This window comes from Atractosteus spatula, chromosome 9 (assembly GCF_055471065.1).
Source record: "Atractosteus spatula isolate fAtrSpa1 chromosome 9, fAtrSpa1.hap1, whole genome shotgun sequence".
In the NCBI taxonomy this organism is placed as follows: domain Eukaryota; kingdom Metazoa; phylum Chordata; class Actinopteri; order Semionotiformes; family Lepisosteidae; genus Atractosteus; species Atractosteus spatula.
In genome coordinates, this window is record NC_142714.1 from 44,627,826 (window position 1) to 44,648,946 (window position 21,121).

At 34.7% G+C, this 21,121-nt stretch overlaps 1 protein-coding gene across 1 annotated transcript; it reads left to right on the forward strand.

Moving 5' to 3' along the window:
• Positions 1 to 9,422: 9,422 nt before the first annotated feature.
• On the forward strand, positions 9,423 to 21,038 carry LOC148828629 (T-complex protein 1 subunit alpha-like). The gene is made up of 12 exons (XM_088926126.1): positions 9,423 to 9,636; positions 10,434 to 10,519; positions 11,000 to 11,128; positions 11,693 to 11,790; positions 14,333 to 14,443; positions 15,611 to 15,792; positions 17,076 to 17,202; positions 17,465 to 17,640; positions 18,037 to 18,160; positions 18,712 to 18,904; positions 19,133 to 19,296; positions 19,514 to 21,038. The coding sequence occupies exons 1-12, from the start codon at positions 9,561 to 9,563 to the stop codon at positions 19,728 to 19,730; spliced, it is 1,683 nt and encodes a 560-aa protein (XP_088782252.1). The 5' UTR covers positions 9,423 to 9,560; the 3' UTR covers positions 19,731 to 21,038.
• Positions 21,039 to 21,121: the final 83 nt, after the last annotated feature.

The window sequence follows — 21,121 nt, forward strand, 5'->3', positions numbered from 1 at the left end:
ACAATGAGTTAAATGCAGTAAGGATAAAAAATGAAATTGTGATTTCTAAGTTGTACAACAGTCTTGGCAGCTGTTTGTATTTATTGTCTCTACATTAAACATATGAAAGGATTGCATTTCAGTTAAACTGGTAGTGGGGGTGTTTCATTTTATTTATCCAGCCCCATCAAAATGTTTCTGAAAATAACTGTTCTTTTACACTTTAAATGGTTGGATGAGCAGTTACCTTAATTAAAAAGTACACACACAAATGTGGCATATTTATATTCTTTATTATATATAAACTGTATATCCTATACATTCTCAGAGTTTTGAGAAGTATACATAAGATATAAATGCTCATAATTGTGGACATAGCTCCTAATATTATTTCAAATTGTGTGGGAGCCAAAACAAAGCTTCTATACATATTATGACCATGTATATTTAATTAAAATAATAAACTAATGTGATATACCACTTCTAAATGCTTCAATGGATGTCCAGATCTGATCAGATGTGAACTGAGGAAAAGCCCAAACAAACTAGTGGCTTACAACTGTCCAGAATAGTACTTATTATTCTTTATTCTTATGCAGCTGTAAGCACTAAATTGAGATTTTTAACACGACCAATGATTTTATATCAAGTCTGTACTTTCCTTACAAGATAAATCTAAAAAGAAATGTGCTTTGCATATACGAGCATCAATAATTTATTTGTCACAATGCCTCCCAGTGATTTTGACTATTAAGACTACTTAGACTGTCATTATTACATTCAGTTTGGATGTGAAGAAAGAAAGCATGTCTTTGGCAGTCTTTAATTCACATGGCTCAGAGACTGCATACATTTGATTACAGCTCAAGGAGAACTAAACAAGAGTAGCCCATATGAAGTTGCAGAATCAGTCCATCACATTTACCAATCCAGTCTAATTGACTTCTTGTCAGGTGTTTCTTGTCATTAACATAATTCTTTCCTCCCTACACCCCTAAAGCTAAAAGGCTACTTTTGTAAAAAACATACACATCTATTCAGATTAATTATTAAACCAAAATGACTAACTAGACTATTAGCATATACTATAATTCTGTATAAATAAATAATAACACAAGAGCAGGACAATGCAAAATGGCATACTTTTCCACAGCAGTACTTAAAATACTCATACTTGAGTACTGAGTATTTTGAGTACTGCATATTTGTTCAAATCACCAGAAATCACCAGTTATTGTATGAAATGTAATTGCCTTAATAACACAAATATAGTACAGGAACCAAAACAAGCATGATACAGTAAATTAATTTTTGTAATACATACAGTATTGATGAAAACCTCTAGAAATACAATAATATACAATATATACAATATTATCATTGTACATTTGGTTAGTGTTTTAAAATATTATGTTGTGTATTTATTAGTACTTACACATTGATTATCCCATTCATATTTTTTTAATTTAGAGAGAATAATCACTGCTGTAGATTTGATACGAGTTGATACTTCATAAAACTAAGAAAGCAGTACATGAAAACTCCAGCACAAATATACATTGCTGCAACTCCTGCTTCTGTATTATATGTTCTGTTGAGAGCAATGATACTAACCTTCTGTCATCTTAAATCAATAGACGCCAAACAAACAGTTTCAAAGGTTATAGCACCAAAGCCAATTTGAAACATTCTCTGCATATGTTAGGAAGAAAGAACCCTCTGCACTCAGCTTAAACATTTCTCCAGGCACTGTAGTTCTTTAGGTTTCATTTCATTTCACCTCTAATTTTTTTCAGTTCCATGATCTGACCTCTGAATATCCAGACGTCACATAATAATCTAGATGGGATATGATAGGAAGGCCTCTTTGACACTTGTCAACTTCAGTGTCTGATTTAGTGAGAGGAAAGAATCATTATATACTGTACATCTTTACTGTGCTAAATACAAAATACAACTTGGTAATAACCTTAATAAAGCATTAACATTATTGCAGAAGGTCATTTTCTGTAAAAAATGAATAAAAACATTTTTCCATTTACTTATTAAAATGTATCAGGCTATCTTCTATGGTTAAATAAATCTAATCTGAATGCTGCCAGTGATCGTTCAAAGATATTAAACCCATAAGAAGTTTAAAACTACTCTATTTTTAGAAAAAAAAGGAGTCTGTAAGCTTGACTAAAAAAACATTAAAGAGTTAATGCCTTGGGAAAAGTAAAATTAAAATAAAAGTAAAAATAAAAAACAAGTGAAAAATTCTGAGAAATAAAGAATTCTTTAAAGAATAAAGAATAATAGAAAAATGTATATTTGGCATATTCTAATGTGTTGTGCCTATTATAGAATCAGTTAACAAAACTTTAGGAGTTTAAAAAAATTCTTTGGTTCTTCCTACTGTACCTGGATCACTAGGTGATGCAGTAAATTCTACATAGATTACCTTAAAAATTCGCCGACATTGTAGCATTCTTTTTTAAATTTCTTTTTCTTACTTTTCTGTCACAGCCACATTATATCATGAGTTTATAATAACAGAGACTCCAGAAAACTTTCTGAAGTAATTTCATAATGTTTAAAAGATAAATGATTGGCTTATTCCCTTTCTTTACTTAAGGAAAATACATCTTGTTTAATAATGGCATCTTGACACAATAGCAAATGCCTTGCCGAAAGCCTTCTACTGCCAAAAGTATAGCATTTTTTGTCAACTCTGCTGACACTAGAGAAATGACAGTGACTGAAACTTATAGATGATAGAATACTTGCTCAAGTCTGCAATTTTGAGTTAGGAATTTTTTCTCATTAAAATGACTATGAAAAAATGTCAATACCTACCCAGTTAAAACAAGATGTTAAGGCAAAAAAAGAGCACACTGTAAATAACACAGTGTTGTGACAGAGCAATTCCAAGCAGCACCAACAACCAAACAAGCAAGACAAGCTGAATGTCTGTTATGTTCTGATGTTAATCAGAACTGACTTTGACACAACTTAAATAAAATGTATGCTTCTCCAATGTATCTGAACAGTCCAATCTCTCAAGAAGCTAACAAACAAACAAGCCACACTATTAAAATTATCAGTGTTGTAAAGTCTTATGAGCATCCTTTTCTTATTCATTTTTTAAAACTAATTTGCTTTTTGACAGTCTGCATTGTGTACAAATGTCATGTATACCATGATAAACAAGTAGCTGCTTTTAGTAAGTACTGAATATATCTTCCATAAAATATTAAGGAACACACTCACATCAGGGCCAATTTTCCCAGAAGCTTATTAACCTACCAGTGTGTGTTTGGACTATGGGAGTAAACCAGAGCACCCAAAGGAAACCCACGCAAACACAGGAAGAACATACAAACTCCATGCAGATAGCATCCCAGGTCCACAATAAAATCCAGGGCTCCAGCACTGCAAAAAGGCAAAGCTAACCACTATACCACTATGCTGCCCACCTTCAATCACCATATTAATTAATTTTGAGAATGAAAGGAGATCCCAAAAGAAAATAAATTGAAAAAAAGCCACATTCAGATATTATCAGGAGCAAGAGGCTATATGGAACTCAATGGAGAATAAGTGTGGAGTGGTTATTGAATCTTTGGGCTCCATTCCTTTGTGAAAACAGATGACTTCCATTTCTTTCTTTAATTTTGAAACCCAGTGGCCAATTGGAATTGCATTCTTCTGGCACTACAGAGAGCTGCTAGCACTGCATAATTCTGCAGCTTAGGAAAGAAATAAAAAATACTGGAGGACAATATCAAAATCAATGCAACAACAGAGCTCTGGGCCAATTCATACTGCTAGCATATTGTAGAAACTGGATAAAAATGCCTTACAGAGTAACTTTCAATAATCTACCTTCTTCTTCCCCCCCAACTGACCATGCACTGAGATTTTTATTTTAACATACATAAATGTACTCCATGTTGTATTTGTGTATGTATGGCAATTTTACCAAACCATTTTACCAGTTTTGCATTGTCAATTATGGAGGAGAAATACAAAGAAATAGATAAACAAGTGAAATTATCTTGAGATATGAAAATTTCAAATGTCATCTTGGGAGTATAAGACACTGGATTGGGTTGTAACACCACTCACAAAGCTGAACCATTGATATAGATCGCTGAAAAAAACCATGTTGATCAAGTCTCCTTTTATGTGTTGCCTCAGAACAGTACATGACAAAGCATACATTAAAATAAAAAATGTGCCACTGTTTTCTGACTTCATATACTGTATACTACAACTGTGGAATAACCCAAGCGATATTCCCCAATTCATTCAAGAGTTTGTGTTAGCATTTCGACAAGAATTGAGATGACCAAAAGTTAATGAATTGTGAATGCTGAAATGTAGATATAAAGAAAAAAAATTAGGCTGAAAATGGTGATATGATTTCAAATCACAGAAAGGATCATAACCTTGAATTTTCTGATAAAATCTTGGCTTTGCTTAATTTTGTTTTACCATGCAGGAATGATAGCACTGCTTTTTAAATGTCTGTCTGATAAATGACTGGAAGTTAAACTGACTTTAACAAAAATTAAATGCTAACTTTATCAAAGTATTGACACTTTACTTCTGAAATTACAGTTCTGATATACAGTAACAGACTTCTGCTGTAACATTTATAAATATTACATACACAATTTTAAAATAATGATGCTATTTGCTCTGTAAAGCTCAAAAGTCAAAACATATTCAAAATGTATCTATATTTCTAATTATACAGTTATTTATTTTAAAACAGAACCACTTTATAATATATTTTCAATGAACATTTATTCTAATCTGCATCCTTTTTTTTAAAACCATTTGAGAACAAAGTAAGTCAATTTTATGGTTCCTAACAGCACAAAAAGGTCTGTTTACAGCACAGTTTTGAATTGGAAGCAAAAATGAAACATTTCTGAATGCTTTCAACAAATAAATAAGCATTACAGGAGCAATATTTGTGTACCATTTAAATTACCTTGAGGGAAAACGTGAGGAGAGACAAGCCTTATCTTTTGGTTTAATTACATAACTCTTAAGATCCCCCCAACTCAAAGCCAAGGGATATAAGCTTACAGATTTCATTAATTTGCTACTTTTTAATGGTTATTGTCATTATTTTATCTGGTTAATTCTTTTATCCTAAGCAAAACATCATGACTGAAAGTAAACCCCTGCCCTAGGGGCTCCTAATGCAGTTTGTCTGTATGAATATGTATAGTGTATGAGAAAATTATAAAAAGCATGCTTTGTGTAATTTAATCAGTTACAGTCTTTTCAAATGAAACTGCTAATTGCTGTGCTGGGAGTTAGCTATGGTTTGCTTTGCCATCACATTATCATGGCACAGTGTGGTTGCTTTTTGCATGCAGCTTTTCAGATATCATTACCACAAACTATGCTACTCCTATCAATATCACGATACACATTTTATTTTTAAACAGCATCAGAGAAATATAATAATTACATGGTATAACAAAACACACAGCATGAAGGAGACCTTAAAAGTTGATTTACAGTTGTATCAAGCATTTTCAGGCCTAATTAAAAATGCTCATTAAATTGTCAATTAAAAAATGGTAATGGTAAAAGAGTTAATTTGGCAAATAAGATTTTATGCAACCTTCAAAATACCTTCTTTGAAGCTACATGAGACATTACAATAACATTCAGAACTCTTTGTAATCATTCTTCCAAAAGACACAACTGACACATTCATTTTACGACCTAATCCTAACCTACCTGCAAACCTAACTCCAACCATCACTCAAGTCCTAACCCTAATCCTATCCCCACCAACAGCTCTATACCTAAAACATACTACAACATACAGTTTGACCAATGTTTGAACACTTGTGTATCCATTATGTTTTTCTAAACAAAAGTCATAGCATTATGAATGTGGTTCTAGTATCTTATGTAGACTATAAGAAGATGTTTTGAAAGCATTATAAAGTTGAATTCAAAGGAAACATTAATGAAATAATGGAACAATAGGTTTATTCCATGCTGAAAAAAAGAAGAAAGAGAACACAACGTTTCGGCCGTGGAGCCTTCTTCAGGTGTGTTTTCTTTCTTCTTTTTTTCAGCATGGAATAAACCTATTACTTGTTCCTTTGAAGCCTACGCATGCTGACGCAGCTACCCACCTGAATTAATGAAATAATTACATTATTAAAAAACCTATTACGGATGTCATGGTGGCACACTGGTTAGCATTGCTCCCTGGAAGCACAGGGGCCCTGGGTTGAATTCCTAGAGTTGTATCTGCATGGGGTTTGGACATTCTCCTTCTGTTTGCTTGGTTTCCCTTTGGCTGCTCTCACAGTTCAAAGACATACAGTACTGGTAGGTTAATTGACTTCTGGAAAAACTGGCCCTGGTGTGAATGTGTGCGTGTTTGTGTCTATGTGATAGCTTGGCATTCTGTACAGAGTGTATCCTGTCTCATGCCCATTACTTGCCAGGATAGGCTCCAGCTCCCCAGTGACCCTGTATTGGATAAAGTGGTTAGAAAATGGATGGATGGATAAACCTATTATTCCCTGCAAGACTGTATTGATCTTAATAGCAACTCAAAAAGGTTTTTTTTTGGTAATAAAGATAATGTGTTTCAGATGCTTGAAGCATAATATCACATTTCTTTTTTGATAAAGTGAAACTTTAACTTCTAAGAATACTGGAAAACATCCTAACTTAAATGGTAGACCGATATTGCTCTTGCACATAGCGTTGCTAAAAAACCTCAGTTGAATTAAGGCGGTTGTCTTTGTTTTAGTCTACAGACTTGATACGGTGGTAGAAAATCTGCGTAAGTGACAGGGAAAAGTATGATAAAAAATGAAGCAATCTGTGGTTACAGAGCTGAAGTGCATTTCTCAGGGAAATTGATAATTTTATGCCTGGGATCCAATATTCCTGTCAGTTATATTTAAATGCCTCTTGCGTTTAGAAGACAAAATACACAAACTATAGCCACAGGAGTATGGTAAATGTATTTTTCTACCTTTGGTAAATTGGTAAAACCTTTTTATTACTTAATTTATTATTTAATACAAGGTATTATAAGGTGAGACCTTGTAATACCTTGAGATTATTTGAAATGACTGTCAAGATTTGATTAACAGATAGTTTTTTGGATAAAGTCAAATTCTTCCTTTTCTCCTTTTCAAAGCTTGAATTACAGAGAAGTAAAAACTGACAGACTGACACAACAAAAGGCACCTTGTAAAAAATGGTGACATTTAATTATATTCACTGCAATGCTGCAAATGCTTACTTACCTTAAACCCTCTAGCAGTAATGTGGTGGATTCATTCTGCAGTCAATTAAATAAAACAAATTTAATTTAAGTGATATATTAAATAGTGATCCATGTCTCAGATCAGAGATGTTATGTGATATTATTATAAAGAATGGAAGCAGTACGTTACCTTGCACATGACCTTTAGCAAAGAAACATAAATTACTAATGTTAAGTATTATTACTTTACATATGTCATATTTGTGTGCTTGACTTCATCTTTATTAGCAGCAGTCTTTTTTCCCCCCACTCAGAACAGTTCTATGAAAACTTTAAACGAGCCTGCAAACAGTCTTTGAGGTATAGACAGATTTTTCAAACTAATCAAAATCCCCTCCAAATGAAAAAATAAATCTTTTTAAAAATCCCTAAATGAAATGTAATAAAAGATATGAGAAAATAACAGGGAGCTACTCTGTATAGTACTAAACAACCCAATACACTTGCTAGCTGCAGGCCATTAAGAGGCTGAGATCAGAATTAGTTCACTCAGATAGTTAGAGGATCTTCCAGTGACTTCTGTACACCTCCAAAAAACCTAATAGACAGCAGGCAATTTTTAGGATTTATTTATTAACTCCACCTCTTCTCCACACAGATACCAATTTAAAATGTGTTCACATCGTTCCAGCAGTAGCAACACTCTACACTTCAATTACATTCAGTGTAATATTACAGGCGCTGTTCTCAGCATTGAGCCAAGCCTGATCTCCATTACAGCAAACGCTATTTATCTTCGGCCCACTAAGGTAATACCAGAACACTTCAGTATACTGGCACCCTGCAGTAGATAATTAGTTTTCCTGGTAATTTATGGTTGGGATCAAAATATTAAAAGGTTTAGAAACTGGTTACAGCGCAATCATAATTTTAGGATCAATTATTTAAAAGAAGACATCATTCGATATATGATTTTCCATAAACATTTTTGTCACATTTATTACACATTAATTTCTTCCTCAAATAATACCTTTTCCAAATTAAACAAAAAAGCATGGATTCCTCGATGCTTTGTCAAAATAAAAATTACGTCATGGTGTTGGATTCAGAAAACTGATCAATGCTAACCATCTCACCACTATAATATTGTAGCAATAATTAAAATGTAAACATCTGACAGAATCATACATCTTTTTCGTGCTGCTTTTGTACTCTTAATATTAAGAGTTAAATCTCGGCAGTATTTTTTTTTTTGCTTTTTATTCCGAGTTTTTGAGAAGTAGTGGATTGAAGCGCCCCTTAGTGTTCAGTCGATAGTGTGGTTTATAAAACAGACCTTATCACTAAGGTATTGTAGAGATTAATATTATCGCAAATAAACTGCAAAAAACAGTTTTCGATATTAGAATAAATTAAACGTATTCACTCACAATCGCGCAGTGCTCATGAGGCATAGAAACGTCGTTTTTTATCTTCTCTGAGGCATGACCGTTTTCACAATTCAACGTTCCGAAAAACACCTTTATTTAAAACAAAGGTAAATTACCCAACATTTATGTTTATTTCAAACTACTGTATTAGTGATCTGAATTTGCACTAAGGTTTCAAGACGCTTAATTGGGAAACCGTGTTACCTTTTTAAGGTTTACATGGTATATATTATTCCCATCCTTAGAAAACCGACAGGGTGTCAGTGGTTTGTACAACAGCACCACCATGATATGAGTACTCGGTAGTGCCGCTTTTGCATAGTTCCAGAACTTCGATAACTAGCAAGCAACACATGATTGTAGACATCATCCCAGTAGTAAAAATAAACACTATTCAGGTTATAAAAATTTACCACGACGTTTGCAAGGCATGTTCAAAAAAGAACCGCCAAAAAGGGTATGAATTTAAAATATAAGTACATTTTACCGTGGAGGAAAAACACCGTAAAAATACAATGCATTATGATTTGAATGGTAGAATACTCTCCAAATATATGTTCAAAATAAACTAGCCTTTAAACCTTAGACGTCACCTGTTAATCTTTTCGTGCGCAACATTCAGAGGAAACTGTAAGAGATTGTTTTCCATTTTGGCTCACCAGCTGTATTCATAACTGAGCCGACCGCCTTTGTTACAAGAGCCGCAATGGCGTAAATTTCCAAGATTGCCTTTGAACTATAATTGGTCAGAACCGCTGTCAATCACGACTCTTATTTGTTGGGGGGCAGGGAAATGCGGTAATTTGTTGGCTGGTTGTCCATCAGAAGTTCAGTAGTATATGCGTAGGGAGAGCTACATGGGATTATTTTAAAATAATTCACATCTATATTTCTTTCCCAAAATGTCACAATTCGATTCAGGGCTGCTTAGTGTCAGAGGCCAGAGATCTACTGGAGCATGGGTGCGGACACAAAATGGTAGCTATACTTTAATGCGAAATACTGTATGCATGTTATTGCAAATACTGTTCCATGTCCTTTGCGTGGTTTTGGAAATTCTCAAGTGACATTTGGAGTTATATGTTCCGTGGTGCATCTAGTGATGTATTTTATGCATATTTTAAGATACTGCTTAAATTGAGGTGCGTAAGTCTGGGGTATTTAAAATGTGCAGGATGAAGAGTGAAAATAGAACAGAAGATTATCATGGCATATAAATGCCCTTTTGTACATATCACAAAATACATTTTGAGTTATTAACTGATCAGAAACTAGAGCATGAATACCACCTACCTATGAAAACCCGCAGTATATGGGTTGTAGTGTCATGTGACCAGAAAAGGTTCTTCGCAGCAACTTTTTTGGTACCCTCTGAGAGTAGAAATTATGTCGGCTGGCTTCTGGCTGAAGTGTATAACAAAAATAATACGGTTGAAATAATTTAATATTGGCATCTCTTGATCTGTCGCGTTATTGATATATAGCCGCAGCGAAAGAGGCCGCCCTTGGTTGTGTTTATGAACAGTTGTTTGCTGGGGTATCAGTGTGGCGTCATACAGAAGCCTTAGCAGAATCTGCGCAAACATTGAATTATTGCTCTTTATTTTTCCTCCGAGGTCACTATTTTGATATTATACAGCCATGCGCTATAATATCTGTTGCATATACAACCAGAGAATGGTTTACTTTTTTTTTGTAAGAAACGTGCTTAACCTTTTAGTGGATAATACGTTGCATAATTCGAGTTTTTTAACAAGTATTTTCTCTTAACATAGTTATGGCTGCAGCATCTATAGCCAACATTGTGAAGAGTTCCTTGGGACCAGTGGGTCTTGACAAGATGCTAGTGGATGACATTGGAGTAAGTCTGGATTAAAGTCTTCTACATATGCCTATTCATAATGTCAATAAAGTAATTTTCAAGAGTGTTAGCTAATTTTGCTGAAAACAGACGAGTGTTTTATTTTAAACGGTTAATTTGCCTATTGGAATTTTCGGGAAATCAACACGAATTCTCCAACAAATTATTAGCTATAGTCCCTGAACGTTTAAAAGCTTGTACTATCTACTCTTTTTTCCAACCTTGATCAAAGCAAACTAAAAAAAAAGCACAAAGTGACTAAATTTTCCAGTACTAGCTTTTGCCCATTTTATCACTTGATTTATTAACATTTGTGTTGACATGATAATATTTGCTACCTGTTTTAAAACTTTCTTTTCACTTTTGTTTGCCCATATATTCTCAAAGATGGAAATTTTGTTTGTAACGCTTTATAATGTTAAGCAAGGCTTTTGAATGGGGCATTTATACTTTGTGAAATGTCTTTGGTTCCAATTCAAGGATATAACGATTACAAATGACGGGGCCACAATCCTGAAGATGATTGAAGTTGAACATCCTGCTGCCAAGGTTCTGTGCGAACTGGCCCAGTTACAAGACAAGGAGGTTGGGGATGGAACAACTTCAGTTGTAGGTGGTCTTTCATCTTATACGCTGATTTATAATTTTGTAAACTTTGAAAGAATTGATGATTATCTTTTTTTACCTTGTACCTATTTGGTTTGTAATTCCTAGTTGTTTTAACACATGGCTGTCCAGCAGAGATTCCTGCATCTGTAAGTATTCCTGGAGCTGACCATCTGCCTAACAGTCCTAAACAACCATCCAGTAAATCTTATGGACACTTAACCAAACATTTGCTTCTTATGTGAAGTGTAGCAGGCAGAGAAGGGTTGGTTCCAGACGTTTGGCCCTTTTCTCCTATATCAGATTTGATATGTTACTGTCATGATAAGACCCATTGTCTGAAAACGTTTAGTAAACGTGGGTAAAGTTACCACCATCTCGTATTAATAGTTATACCTTTTGCTATATATAAATAAATTGATCTCTATGGGAGGTGTTATTACCTTAAATGGTGACTCATGCTTGCAATATAGATTTTTGTACTGGGTTCCACTGCAGTTATCTAACATTAAGAGAACTAATTCTAAATTAGTGTATTTTTAGAGCTTAAACTTTGTTTTTTTTCAGGTAATACTGGCAGCTGAGCTACTGAAGAACGCAGAAGAGCTAGTTTCTCAGAAAATCCACCCTACCAGTGTCATCAGTGGTTATCGCTTGGCTTGCAAGTAAGAATCTAGATTAAAACAAGATGCTAAAAAGGCCTTGACAAAATATTGGTTAGCTTATTTATGGACCTGGCTAGGCATATGTTTGTCTATTTTTAATTCTTTCAAAACCAATAACTGCATTCCGTATAAAATGATCATACAAAAATACTGTATACAAAACAAATTGGACAAAGTTTATAAAATATTTTACAACATGCAACCTTTTATACCCGTTTTTTCCCCAATACAAAAAATAATAAAGTATTATAGGAGTCTTTTAGGATGCAAAATGAATTAAGTTTCTTGCTTTCATAAAATGGAAATGTATTTTTCTTTCTTTTTTAAAGAAGGTGCAAATTTGGTGTGCAACAAATTTACATGCAGTTGGCATAACTGACACTTATTTATATAAAAGGCTGTGGAAATCTGGAAGAAACTACCCAGCTATATTCAGTCAAGAAGGGTTTGGACAAAACGTTTGGATTAATTACTTAACAGAACCAAGTGAACAAGTTGGGTTTATGGCCTCTTTTTGTTTGTATCATTTACTATGTTATTTTGCTCATAGCAAGAGTCAGGCATGTCGTGAAACAGGTAGCATTAATGTAAGTTGACTTTTATGATGAATGCAGCACAGAAGCTGATCTTTTAATACAAAACTGAAGGTACTGTGCATTTATTTTTAAAGGTTTAATGCATTCATTTACTCTCATCAAATTTGGTATTTTGTTTTTAGTAGTTGAATTCAGATTTTATTTTCCTTTTTTTGTTCCTAACTCAGTAGGGCTGGAGTATTATTTTCATTATTGTTGTTGTTGTTGTTGTTGTTTGATGAATAGTTGTCTAAGAAGTTATGGGACAGTTGTGGGTTGATAATAACCACAACATGGCTCAGACCTACAGTATCTGAAGGTTTGGGTGACTACTCCACTTACCAACAATTTATACTGCAAAATACATCAGCTGTTTTGGTTTTAAATATACTACTAGTGTTCCTCATGTGTCTCGGGGCCATCCTAGTCTGCACTCTTAAAAATGAACAGCCCTTTGGGCACTAGTTCTTATAACCCTTGCTATACCTCAAAGAACTATGAGTTTTTTGGCAAGATGATAAAGAGCTCAGAGTCTCTCAGGACCCTCGGCCACTTTTCTTAACTTTTCCTGATGCTGTGTCACATAGTGTGTAGTATAGATAACATGTATATGTTCATATTGAAGTGGTTACAGCTATCACTATTGAACATTTCATACAACTGCCTGCATTCTTATCCTACTAGGGTCCCTAGTTTGATAGACTTACAGCTCTGAAACCAATACAAAATACCACATTATTACATCCCAGAACAGTATTACATCATAGATTGAATGAGATACAATTGACATTTTTCTTCTGCTCTCCTTGGAATTGTTTTCTCATTGTTTTTTGATGCGAAGCTCGAAAGCTTTTGGTTTTTATTCAGGCCCCAGGTGGTAAGACAGATTGGTCTCACCCCTTTATTTTGTATTCACAGAGAGAAATCGTTGACGTGTAAAGCTCTTGCAGTTATTTATATGTAGTAGGATTCTGTGGTCTCCTGATCAACAGAATGAGCTGGACTGTGTCTGAAGCATTAAGACTTCCTAATTAGAATTCTGTAAGATGTCTGGGGCTGTCAGAGTGAAGGTAGTGTTATGAATCATCACCTCAATTGAACATCCATTCATCAAGTGGCACTGCAGTATAAAATAGAGCATTGTCTGAAAAGCACCAGGCATGTCGGTCAGAATTTAAGATTTCTTTATCAGTCCTAGGAGACTAAATTGAAAACATCCCAACCATGATCAGCACTGCATTATTCCTAGAGTACTTCTCGACTGACCAAAAAAAAAAACAACTTTTCGACTTCACATTATGTCTCAGTGCAGAACAATAAGGTAGAAAGTAGTTTGATTAAGAAACAGACTGAACCCAGTGTATTACAAGTGCCTGCTACTGTAGTTCAACTCAGATTTTTGTGGCCCTAAATGTTGCATGGTGTGAAATAAAGTTGAAGGACTCTTGCTTACTTTGAAAGTGATGTAATTACAGCATGGGTCAAAAGAAAGTGTTTTGTTATGTCATTTTCTTTCAGAGCTAAGGACAAAACAAAATTGCAAGGTCTGCAAGGTGTTTTGTATTTTAAAATAAAACCGAGTAAAATGTAGTTGGTTTTCTTTCGTTTATGAACTCTGTGGCATTTGATAAGCCAGTAAGATGAGACACTTTTTCATTATTGTGCTGGGGCACAAGTGGATCCTATTGATAAGGCAGATATAGTCTCTAAGATGATGAGAGGATTACAGATAAATCACTAAAGCCAGCTAGTTGGTAATCATTAAATGGGACTTTAAGACTGTACACAGTGATGATAACATAAAATGAAAGTGATTTGCTTTCTGTCTGACCTGCGATGAGTAATTCATCGTTTAGCTGTTTTATAACAGTGTCTTTGGACAATCTCAACGGTACATATCTGGTCTGAATCAAAGCATTAATCCTTATGGGTTCTATTAGTAGCTGATCTTTTTTTTCCATTTTTAGAGAAGCTGTCAGATTTATCAACGAAAACCTGACGATCAATACAGATGAGCTGGGACGAGAATGTCTGGTGAATGCGGCCAAGTCATCAATTTCTTCAAAAATTATTGGAAAATATCCTTTGAAACTGTAATACAACTTGTTACACAAAACGGTGAAGCACAGTTCTTTTGGTTTAGTTGCGATCTCAAGATACATAAGATCAAATTCAGTGATTAATTTGCTGTTTCACAAGATAAAATCATTCCCCTGGCATTCAGTTTTTTGCTTAATGATTTAACACACTAGTAATTTACTACATGTTGCTCAGTGAAATACCTATAGCCCACTTCCAGACACACTGAAGAGAAATGTAGACAAAACGATGTAGGAAAGATTGCAATCAAGCAGGACCAATTCAGCCTGTCTAGTTTGTTTGCTTGTTGCTGATGTATCCAATAATTTCACCTACCCATTTCTTGAATGAAGCCAGGGTATCATTTTTGACAGTAAGGCTTGGAAGCTTATTCCAGACTTCCCCATCAATGTCCTACTGCAATCCGTATCTGTCAATCAATCAGAATTGTATGCCAACAAGATATTTCTTCCCCAAAATCTACAAAGTAAAGCCAAGTCTCTTTATATTTTATAGCAGTAAAGCACTGATTTGAATAGTACTGTACATTGAAAAATTTTTCTCGCAATTTTTAGATCAGTAACTTCAACTCTGAAATTACATTCTGCTTGAAGTACATCAGAAGTATGTTTTCTTTAAAGAAGCTCCCTCAATTTATTTTTAACGTCTTTGTGTTTTATCTAAAACCACTTTTAGATATTACCATTATATATTCTGTTTATTTTTGCAAATCTTACGACAGCTGGTCCTGTGAAAGACGAGTGTCCCAGCCAGTTTGTGTCCAGCCTTGTGCCCAATGCTTCCTGGGATAGACTACCTGCCACCATGACCCTGAATTGCATAAACAGTTATTAAAATTTAAGTGATTTTTGTACAACAACTGGGTTTGCTGGATACCTTGCTCTAGGGTACAGCAGTGGTGTGCCTTCTAAGCCTTAACTACTACTGCACATTACGACCCTAATTCAGAAATGTGTGATAATGGCTGTTCTTTCATTTACTTGGACACAGTGATGTAGATTTCATGCAGACAAAACTAGTAGAAGTTTCCAATGTTATATCCAAAACAAAAAATACTTTTTAAAAGTTTTGTTATTCTTTATGGATTTTGCCATTTTGAAAAGCACACTGTTTATTCCAGCGTTTTCCTTGACTACAGTTTTCACTGATGCCGATTTCTTTGCCAATATGGTAGTGGATGCAGTCATGGCTGTGAAATTTGCTGATGGTAAAGGCCAATATCACTACCCCATTAATTCAGTTAATGTGCTTAAAGCCCATGGTCAAAGCCAGAGGGAGAGCATGCTGGTCAATGGCTATGCCATTAACTGCACTGTGGCTTCACAAGGTATTATAATTTAATATTTTTAAAAATGTTTCCTTAAGACTTATTTGTTTTACCATGAGCATTTGTTTGTGCTTAATATGTGTTTTTAATGTTCTTATTAAAATGTTAATATGTCTGTTTTTATTTAATTCACTAGAAGGACCATAAAAGGCCTGTGAAATTTAGCTTTTGATTTCAGTAACCCTTTAAATATATACAAAGAGGCCAACTTTTTATCATCTGGTGCTACGTGTTTTTTTCCTACTTAAGCAGTTTTAAGAATGTATTAATGTACAACTCTGCAAGTGAAATATCACATTTGTGAAACGTATTATTTCTAAACTTGTCTGTTTCATGTACGTGGTTCAGGAGTCAGATAAAGTATTATATTCTTTAAAGGGCCAGGTGGGTAGCAGATGGAATCTAGTGTTTCATGATTATATTGGGAATTAGTTTGCCTGGGAGGTCATACAAGTTTTCTTAAAGAAGGCTGAAAAAAACTCTGGATATGTTCCACATCTTATACTCATAAAGTGTGGTGTTTGATGTGTACTTTAGAAGTGCTTTAGTTTTAAGGTTTATTTTTTATGTATTAAATGGATATTAGCTAATTTATGTCAGGCTCTTTTTTTTCTCACAATAATACTGCTTCAAAATGCAGGAGTTTTCTTTCAAAATTGAAAATATAAATTCAGTTTCAAAATTTATCTTAACATTACTGTGTTGTTATAAAATATTGGAAAATATGTTGTGCTTGTATATTCTGTGCACTTTTCTTATCTATCCTTATGTATCAAATTGAAAAGCTTGAGGCTACACATGGCCTGTTAAAGGTCAGCCCTCTTAAAGAATGAGTGTCTCAGACATTCTTGATGATTACCCAATCTGAAGTGACAAAATCCTTGAAATATTGCCAGGGGCAGCACACTGTGCCTGCAATTAAGCAGTGTGTTGTTAAATGTATCCAAATTCTACTTATTTCATTTTGTTTGTGTGGAGCTCTTCCAGTTTGAGCTAGACTTATTGTCATTTTATTAATTAATTTTAACCTTACTCTCCATGATTGTTTTATACTTAATATAGTTTTCTGCTGTACATTATTCCCTATCCAACTCTCCCAGATATGGATGTCTACTAAGCAAATTAATAAATTTATTAAGTAATATGTAATAACTGTCCTTAATTTAATTGTGGATTTACTATTCTCTAAACTCAAGCAGAGTCACTAAAATTTGATGAAGTACAGTAATCTGGATGACATCCACAGCAGAAAAAAAGTAAAATCAATTAATTTTTTTCCAAAGCAATGCCCAAGAAAATTACTGGTGCGAAGATCGCATGTCTGGACTTCAGTCTGCAGAAAACCAAGATGAAACTGGGAGTACATGTTGTCATTTCTGACCCAGAGAAGCTTCAGCAAATTCGCCAAAGGTACAGCAATGACTGGTAAAATGTTGCTTATTGTGTGCAAGGAAAAAACGTATGGTTAGGTGCATGAAAACACTTCAGGAAACCTTTTTTCAAATCTCTTTGATCTGTGATGTTGTGCACAGCACATGCTGAGAATTTAAAATACACTTCTCCCTTGTTTTCAGCACATTCAGAACAATGTGAGTCTTGATGCTAGAAGAACATCAGTATACTTCGGTGCAGAAAGTAGGCTGTGAGGTAATTCCTGTTTCTTGTTGCACAGGGAAATTGATATCACAAAAGAACGAATTCAGAAAATCCTGGCAGCAGGGGCTAACGTGATCCTCACCACAGGAGGGATTGATGACATCTGTCTCAAGTACTTTGTGGAAGCGGGTGCCATGGCAGTAAGAAGAGTGCTGAAGCAAGACCTGAGAAGAATTGCAAAGGCCACTGGCGGTACTTTGAACAATTTCTCCCTCTTAACTTTTTTCACATCTTAACTAATTGATTTGAAAAGTGTGCTTTTCTCTATATGTAGAAATAGGGTCATTCCATATGAATTCAGTTATCTGTTGATTTCACCTTTTTGAGTTTTGGGCCGCAGTTACAAAGCTCTTTGTACGCCTTGAAGATGTGCCTAATTATGGGTAAGTAAGACAACAGCCTTGGTGCCAAGTTAGGAACAATCAGATTATTTTTGCTTCAGTATTTAAATTCAGCAGTGCGTCATTCTCGCTTAAAAATAAAAGATATCTGCTAAAGTAATCTACCCAGACCTCATCACTCACAGTCTGACTGTTGTTCAGCATATGCACTGACTTTTTAGCTTGTATTTCCCGTGGTTGCCTCCAGCCTCTGTGTGCCCTACTCTGGTGAACCTGGAAGGAGAGGAAACCTTTGATTCCTCCCTGCTGGGTCAGGCAGAAGAAGTGATACAAGAGTGGATCTGTGATGATGAGCTCATTCTCATCAAGAAGTAAGTCTAGATAACACAGACACTAAAATATTTGCCAATCAAACATGTTTTGCTGCTAGAAGAATTTGATACAGTTGTGTATGCCAGGTACTGGTGACTGGGTTGGAAGTGTGTGTTGATCCAAAGTAACATGATGTTTAAAACTCAAATGACGTTTGAAATAATTTACTTACCCTAGTCCTTCCAGAAACTTCAGGAGATGTAAACAGGGGTCTAAATTGTCATGTAAAAATGAAATGAGGTCATAAGTCATAAAACAACATAATTTTTGTAACTTTAATACAAATTCTAAATTAGTATGACAGATCTGCTTAAAAGGTATAAAACTATCGATATCACACTTCTGTATTTACCAGTGATGGGGAAATGGAGGGTATCATGGGAAGAATGAAAAGGATGGTTGGCCATTCAGGTCCATAATGCATGGAGAACAAAAGCAGCCATTTTGTGATTGACTTATTATGGAGGATCCCAGTAGCGATTAAGGACACTTAGGTTTAGAACTTTCTCTGTTCCTCTGTGATGAACGTTCATTGCATTTCTAATTCCAGTACAAAAGCTCGGACAGCTGCCTCCGTGATTCTAAGGGGAGCCAATGACTTCATGTGTGACGAGATGGAGCGCTCCGTTCACGATGCCCTGTGTGTAGTGAAGAGAGTCCTAGAGTCCAAATCATTGGTGGCAGGAGGGGGTGCCGTGGAAACGGCGCTCAGCATCTACCTGGAAAACTTCGCAACCACTATGGTCTTTATTTGTTTTATAGAGATTGGTTACTCATAACACAGAATGCACTCTGATTATGAATTCCATAAGTTAAAATATTGGCAAGACCACAAAATGACACCAAGTTACGTTGACATTTCTGTAAATAGTATTGCCTATTCTGTGATGTAGTCATGTCCAGCTTTTACAAGAACATAGTTTTATTTTTGAATGGATAATTGAATGAAGATATCTTTTTTTATCGTAAAGGGCTCCAGGGAGCAGCTGGCTATAGCTGAGTTTGCCCACTCAATGCTCATCATTCCAAAGGTCCTGGCGGTGAATGCAGCCCAGGACTCCATTGACCTAGTGGCCAAGCTCAGAGCCTTCCACAACCAGGCCCAGATCAATCCTGATCGCAAGCATTTCAAATGGTAAGTGTTACTTGACAATTTGTTTTTTCAATACCAAACATCATAAAAGCTCTACTCTTTACAAATGACAGTTCCAGCATTGACATATTATACTGTTGTGTTTGAGATTTATATTGTATTATCTATACTAACTTTTTTCCTATCATATTATTTTTTTAAATACTTTTATTGAAATGGGTGGCTCCAAACCAGAAATGAATCTTGTATTTTTTTGCAGGATTGGTCTAGACCTTGTTAATGGCAAACCAAGAGACAACAAGCAAGCAGGTGTCTTTGAGCCCACAGTGGTGAAAACCAAAAGCATAAAATTCGCTACTGAAGCTTCTATCACCATACTACGTATAGATGACCTCATCAAGATCGTTCCAGATGAGAAGGAAGGAGCTAGTAAGTCATACCAAGATGCCATAGAGTCTGGGGAACTGGAAGGTTAATCAAAGCACAAAGCATATGGCTACCTGAATTCATTGCTGAACATCGGCATTCTTTATGTTTTTTAAGTGTACTACTTTACCGTAATGTTCAGGATATTATAACAGACTGGTGTTTAAAGCTTATTATTTGCTAACGTGGTGGGGAATCAACAGATCTTTGCATTTTTTTTGAGCAGTCACCTTCTTCAAGTGTTATCTCAAACACAGTAATTCATTCTGTTCCAATAATGTATGACTGCAGTACGAAACTAGCTATTGTGAATTTACTTATATTTAAAGCATTCATTGTGTTACTTAAAATGAATATAGGGTGTAAAAGTTGGCTTTGTAAAAAGATTGTATTAAATGTAATTACTTAATGTTTGTTGCATAAAAAAGTTCCCCAAACTAAACCAGAAATTCTGACTTAAATAAAATTATACATACAACAAACTGCAGTATGTCACACTGTGAATTCAATAAAATGTATTTTCAGTAGTGCACATATTTGTTTTCAGTTGTTTTATTATTAATAGTTTCTAGGCCTGATTTTATGTGCTCAAGATATTAAAAATCTAATTTTGGTGTTAAATTAGATGGCTATGGGCAGCTGCAAGATTAATTTAAAAAAATGCTTTTTTATGTGCAGCTGCAGCTGAAAACATTGTAGATCTTAATTTTTCCATTGTGTACTTTTCATTGACATAACCATAATGTCTTTAAGTGTGATTCTAAATTGGAATGTCAGGTTAATCTTATTGTTATGAAGAAGAAAAGAGAATAGAGAGAAATCTATTCAGCCCATCTATTTGGATCGCTAGTAGATCAATTGTTAAATGTAGCCCAGCCACCTTTATGAGCTCCCCAGAAGGTCAGCTTTAATAAGTTGGCTAAACTGTCTTATATTAGACACTCAGAAGTTGTTGTGTAAAGGAATTGTTTTAATTTGTAAGCAAAAAGCTGCCCCCCAAATTTGGATTGTTGATCTTAAACTAGTCGGGCCAAGTTAATATTTGAATCAAATTCTTTCAGGCCTTATCGTTTGATAAAGATATTTAAAAAGATAGTAATTTTTTTCCGCATTGCATTTTTGAGGTCAGCTTCTTCAAAAAAATAAACCTGATTCCCCCCTTTCAACCCTGAAGTGTAGTTATTGATTAAACGCAAAGACAATAATGTAGTTGCTATGGACGTAGGGAAAAATCAGATCAAAGCCATCAAATCTATCAGTTTAAGTACAGTGTTTGGAAATAGTTGTGTAACTGATGGGTTTGTTTCAAATAAACCAAACTTGTAACGTGAAAAACAACAATAAAGTGCAAGAAATCCTTTTCCTAGTTTTGAGTCTTCTTTTATACTGTACTACACCACACCACTCACTTTTTATTAAATCAACCAAATGTTATGCTGAG

Coding starts and splice junctions, on each gene's coding strand:
- LOC148828629 (XM_088926126.1), top strand. CDS start 9,561: ATGTCACAATTCGATTCAGGGCTGCTTAGTGTCAGAGGCCAGAGATCT. Junction 11,791..14,332: donor GGTTATCGCTTGGCTTGCAA/GTAAGAATCTAG, acceptor TTCCATTTTTAG/AGAAGCTGTCAGATTTATCA. Junction 17,641..18,036: donor AATTGCAAAGGCCACTGGCG/GTACTTTGAACA, acceptor GGTTGCCTCCAG/CCTCTGTGTGCCCTACTCTG.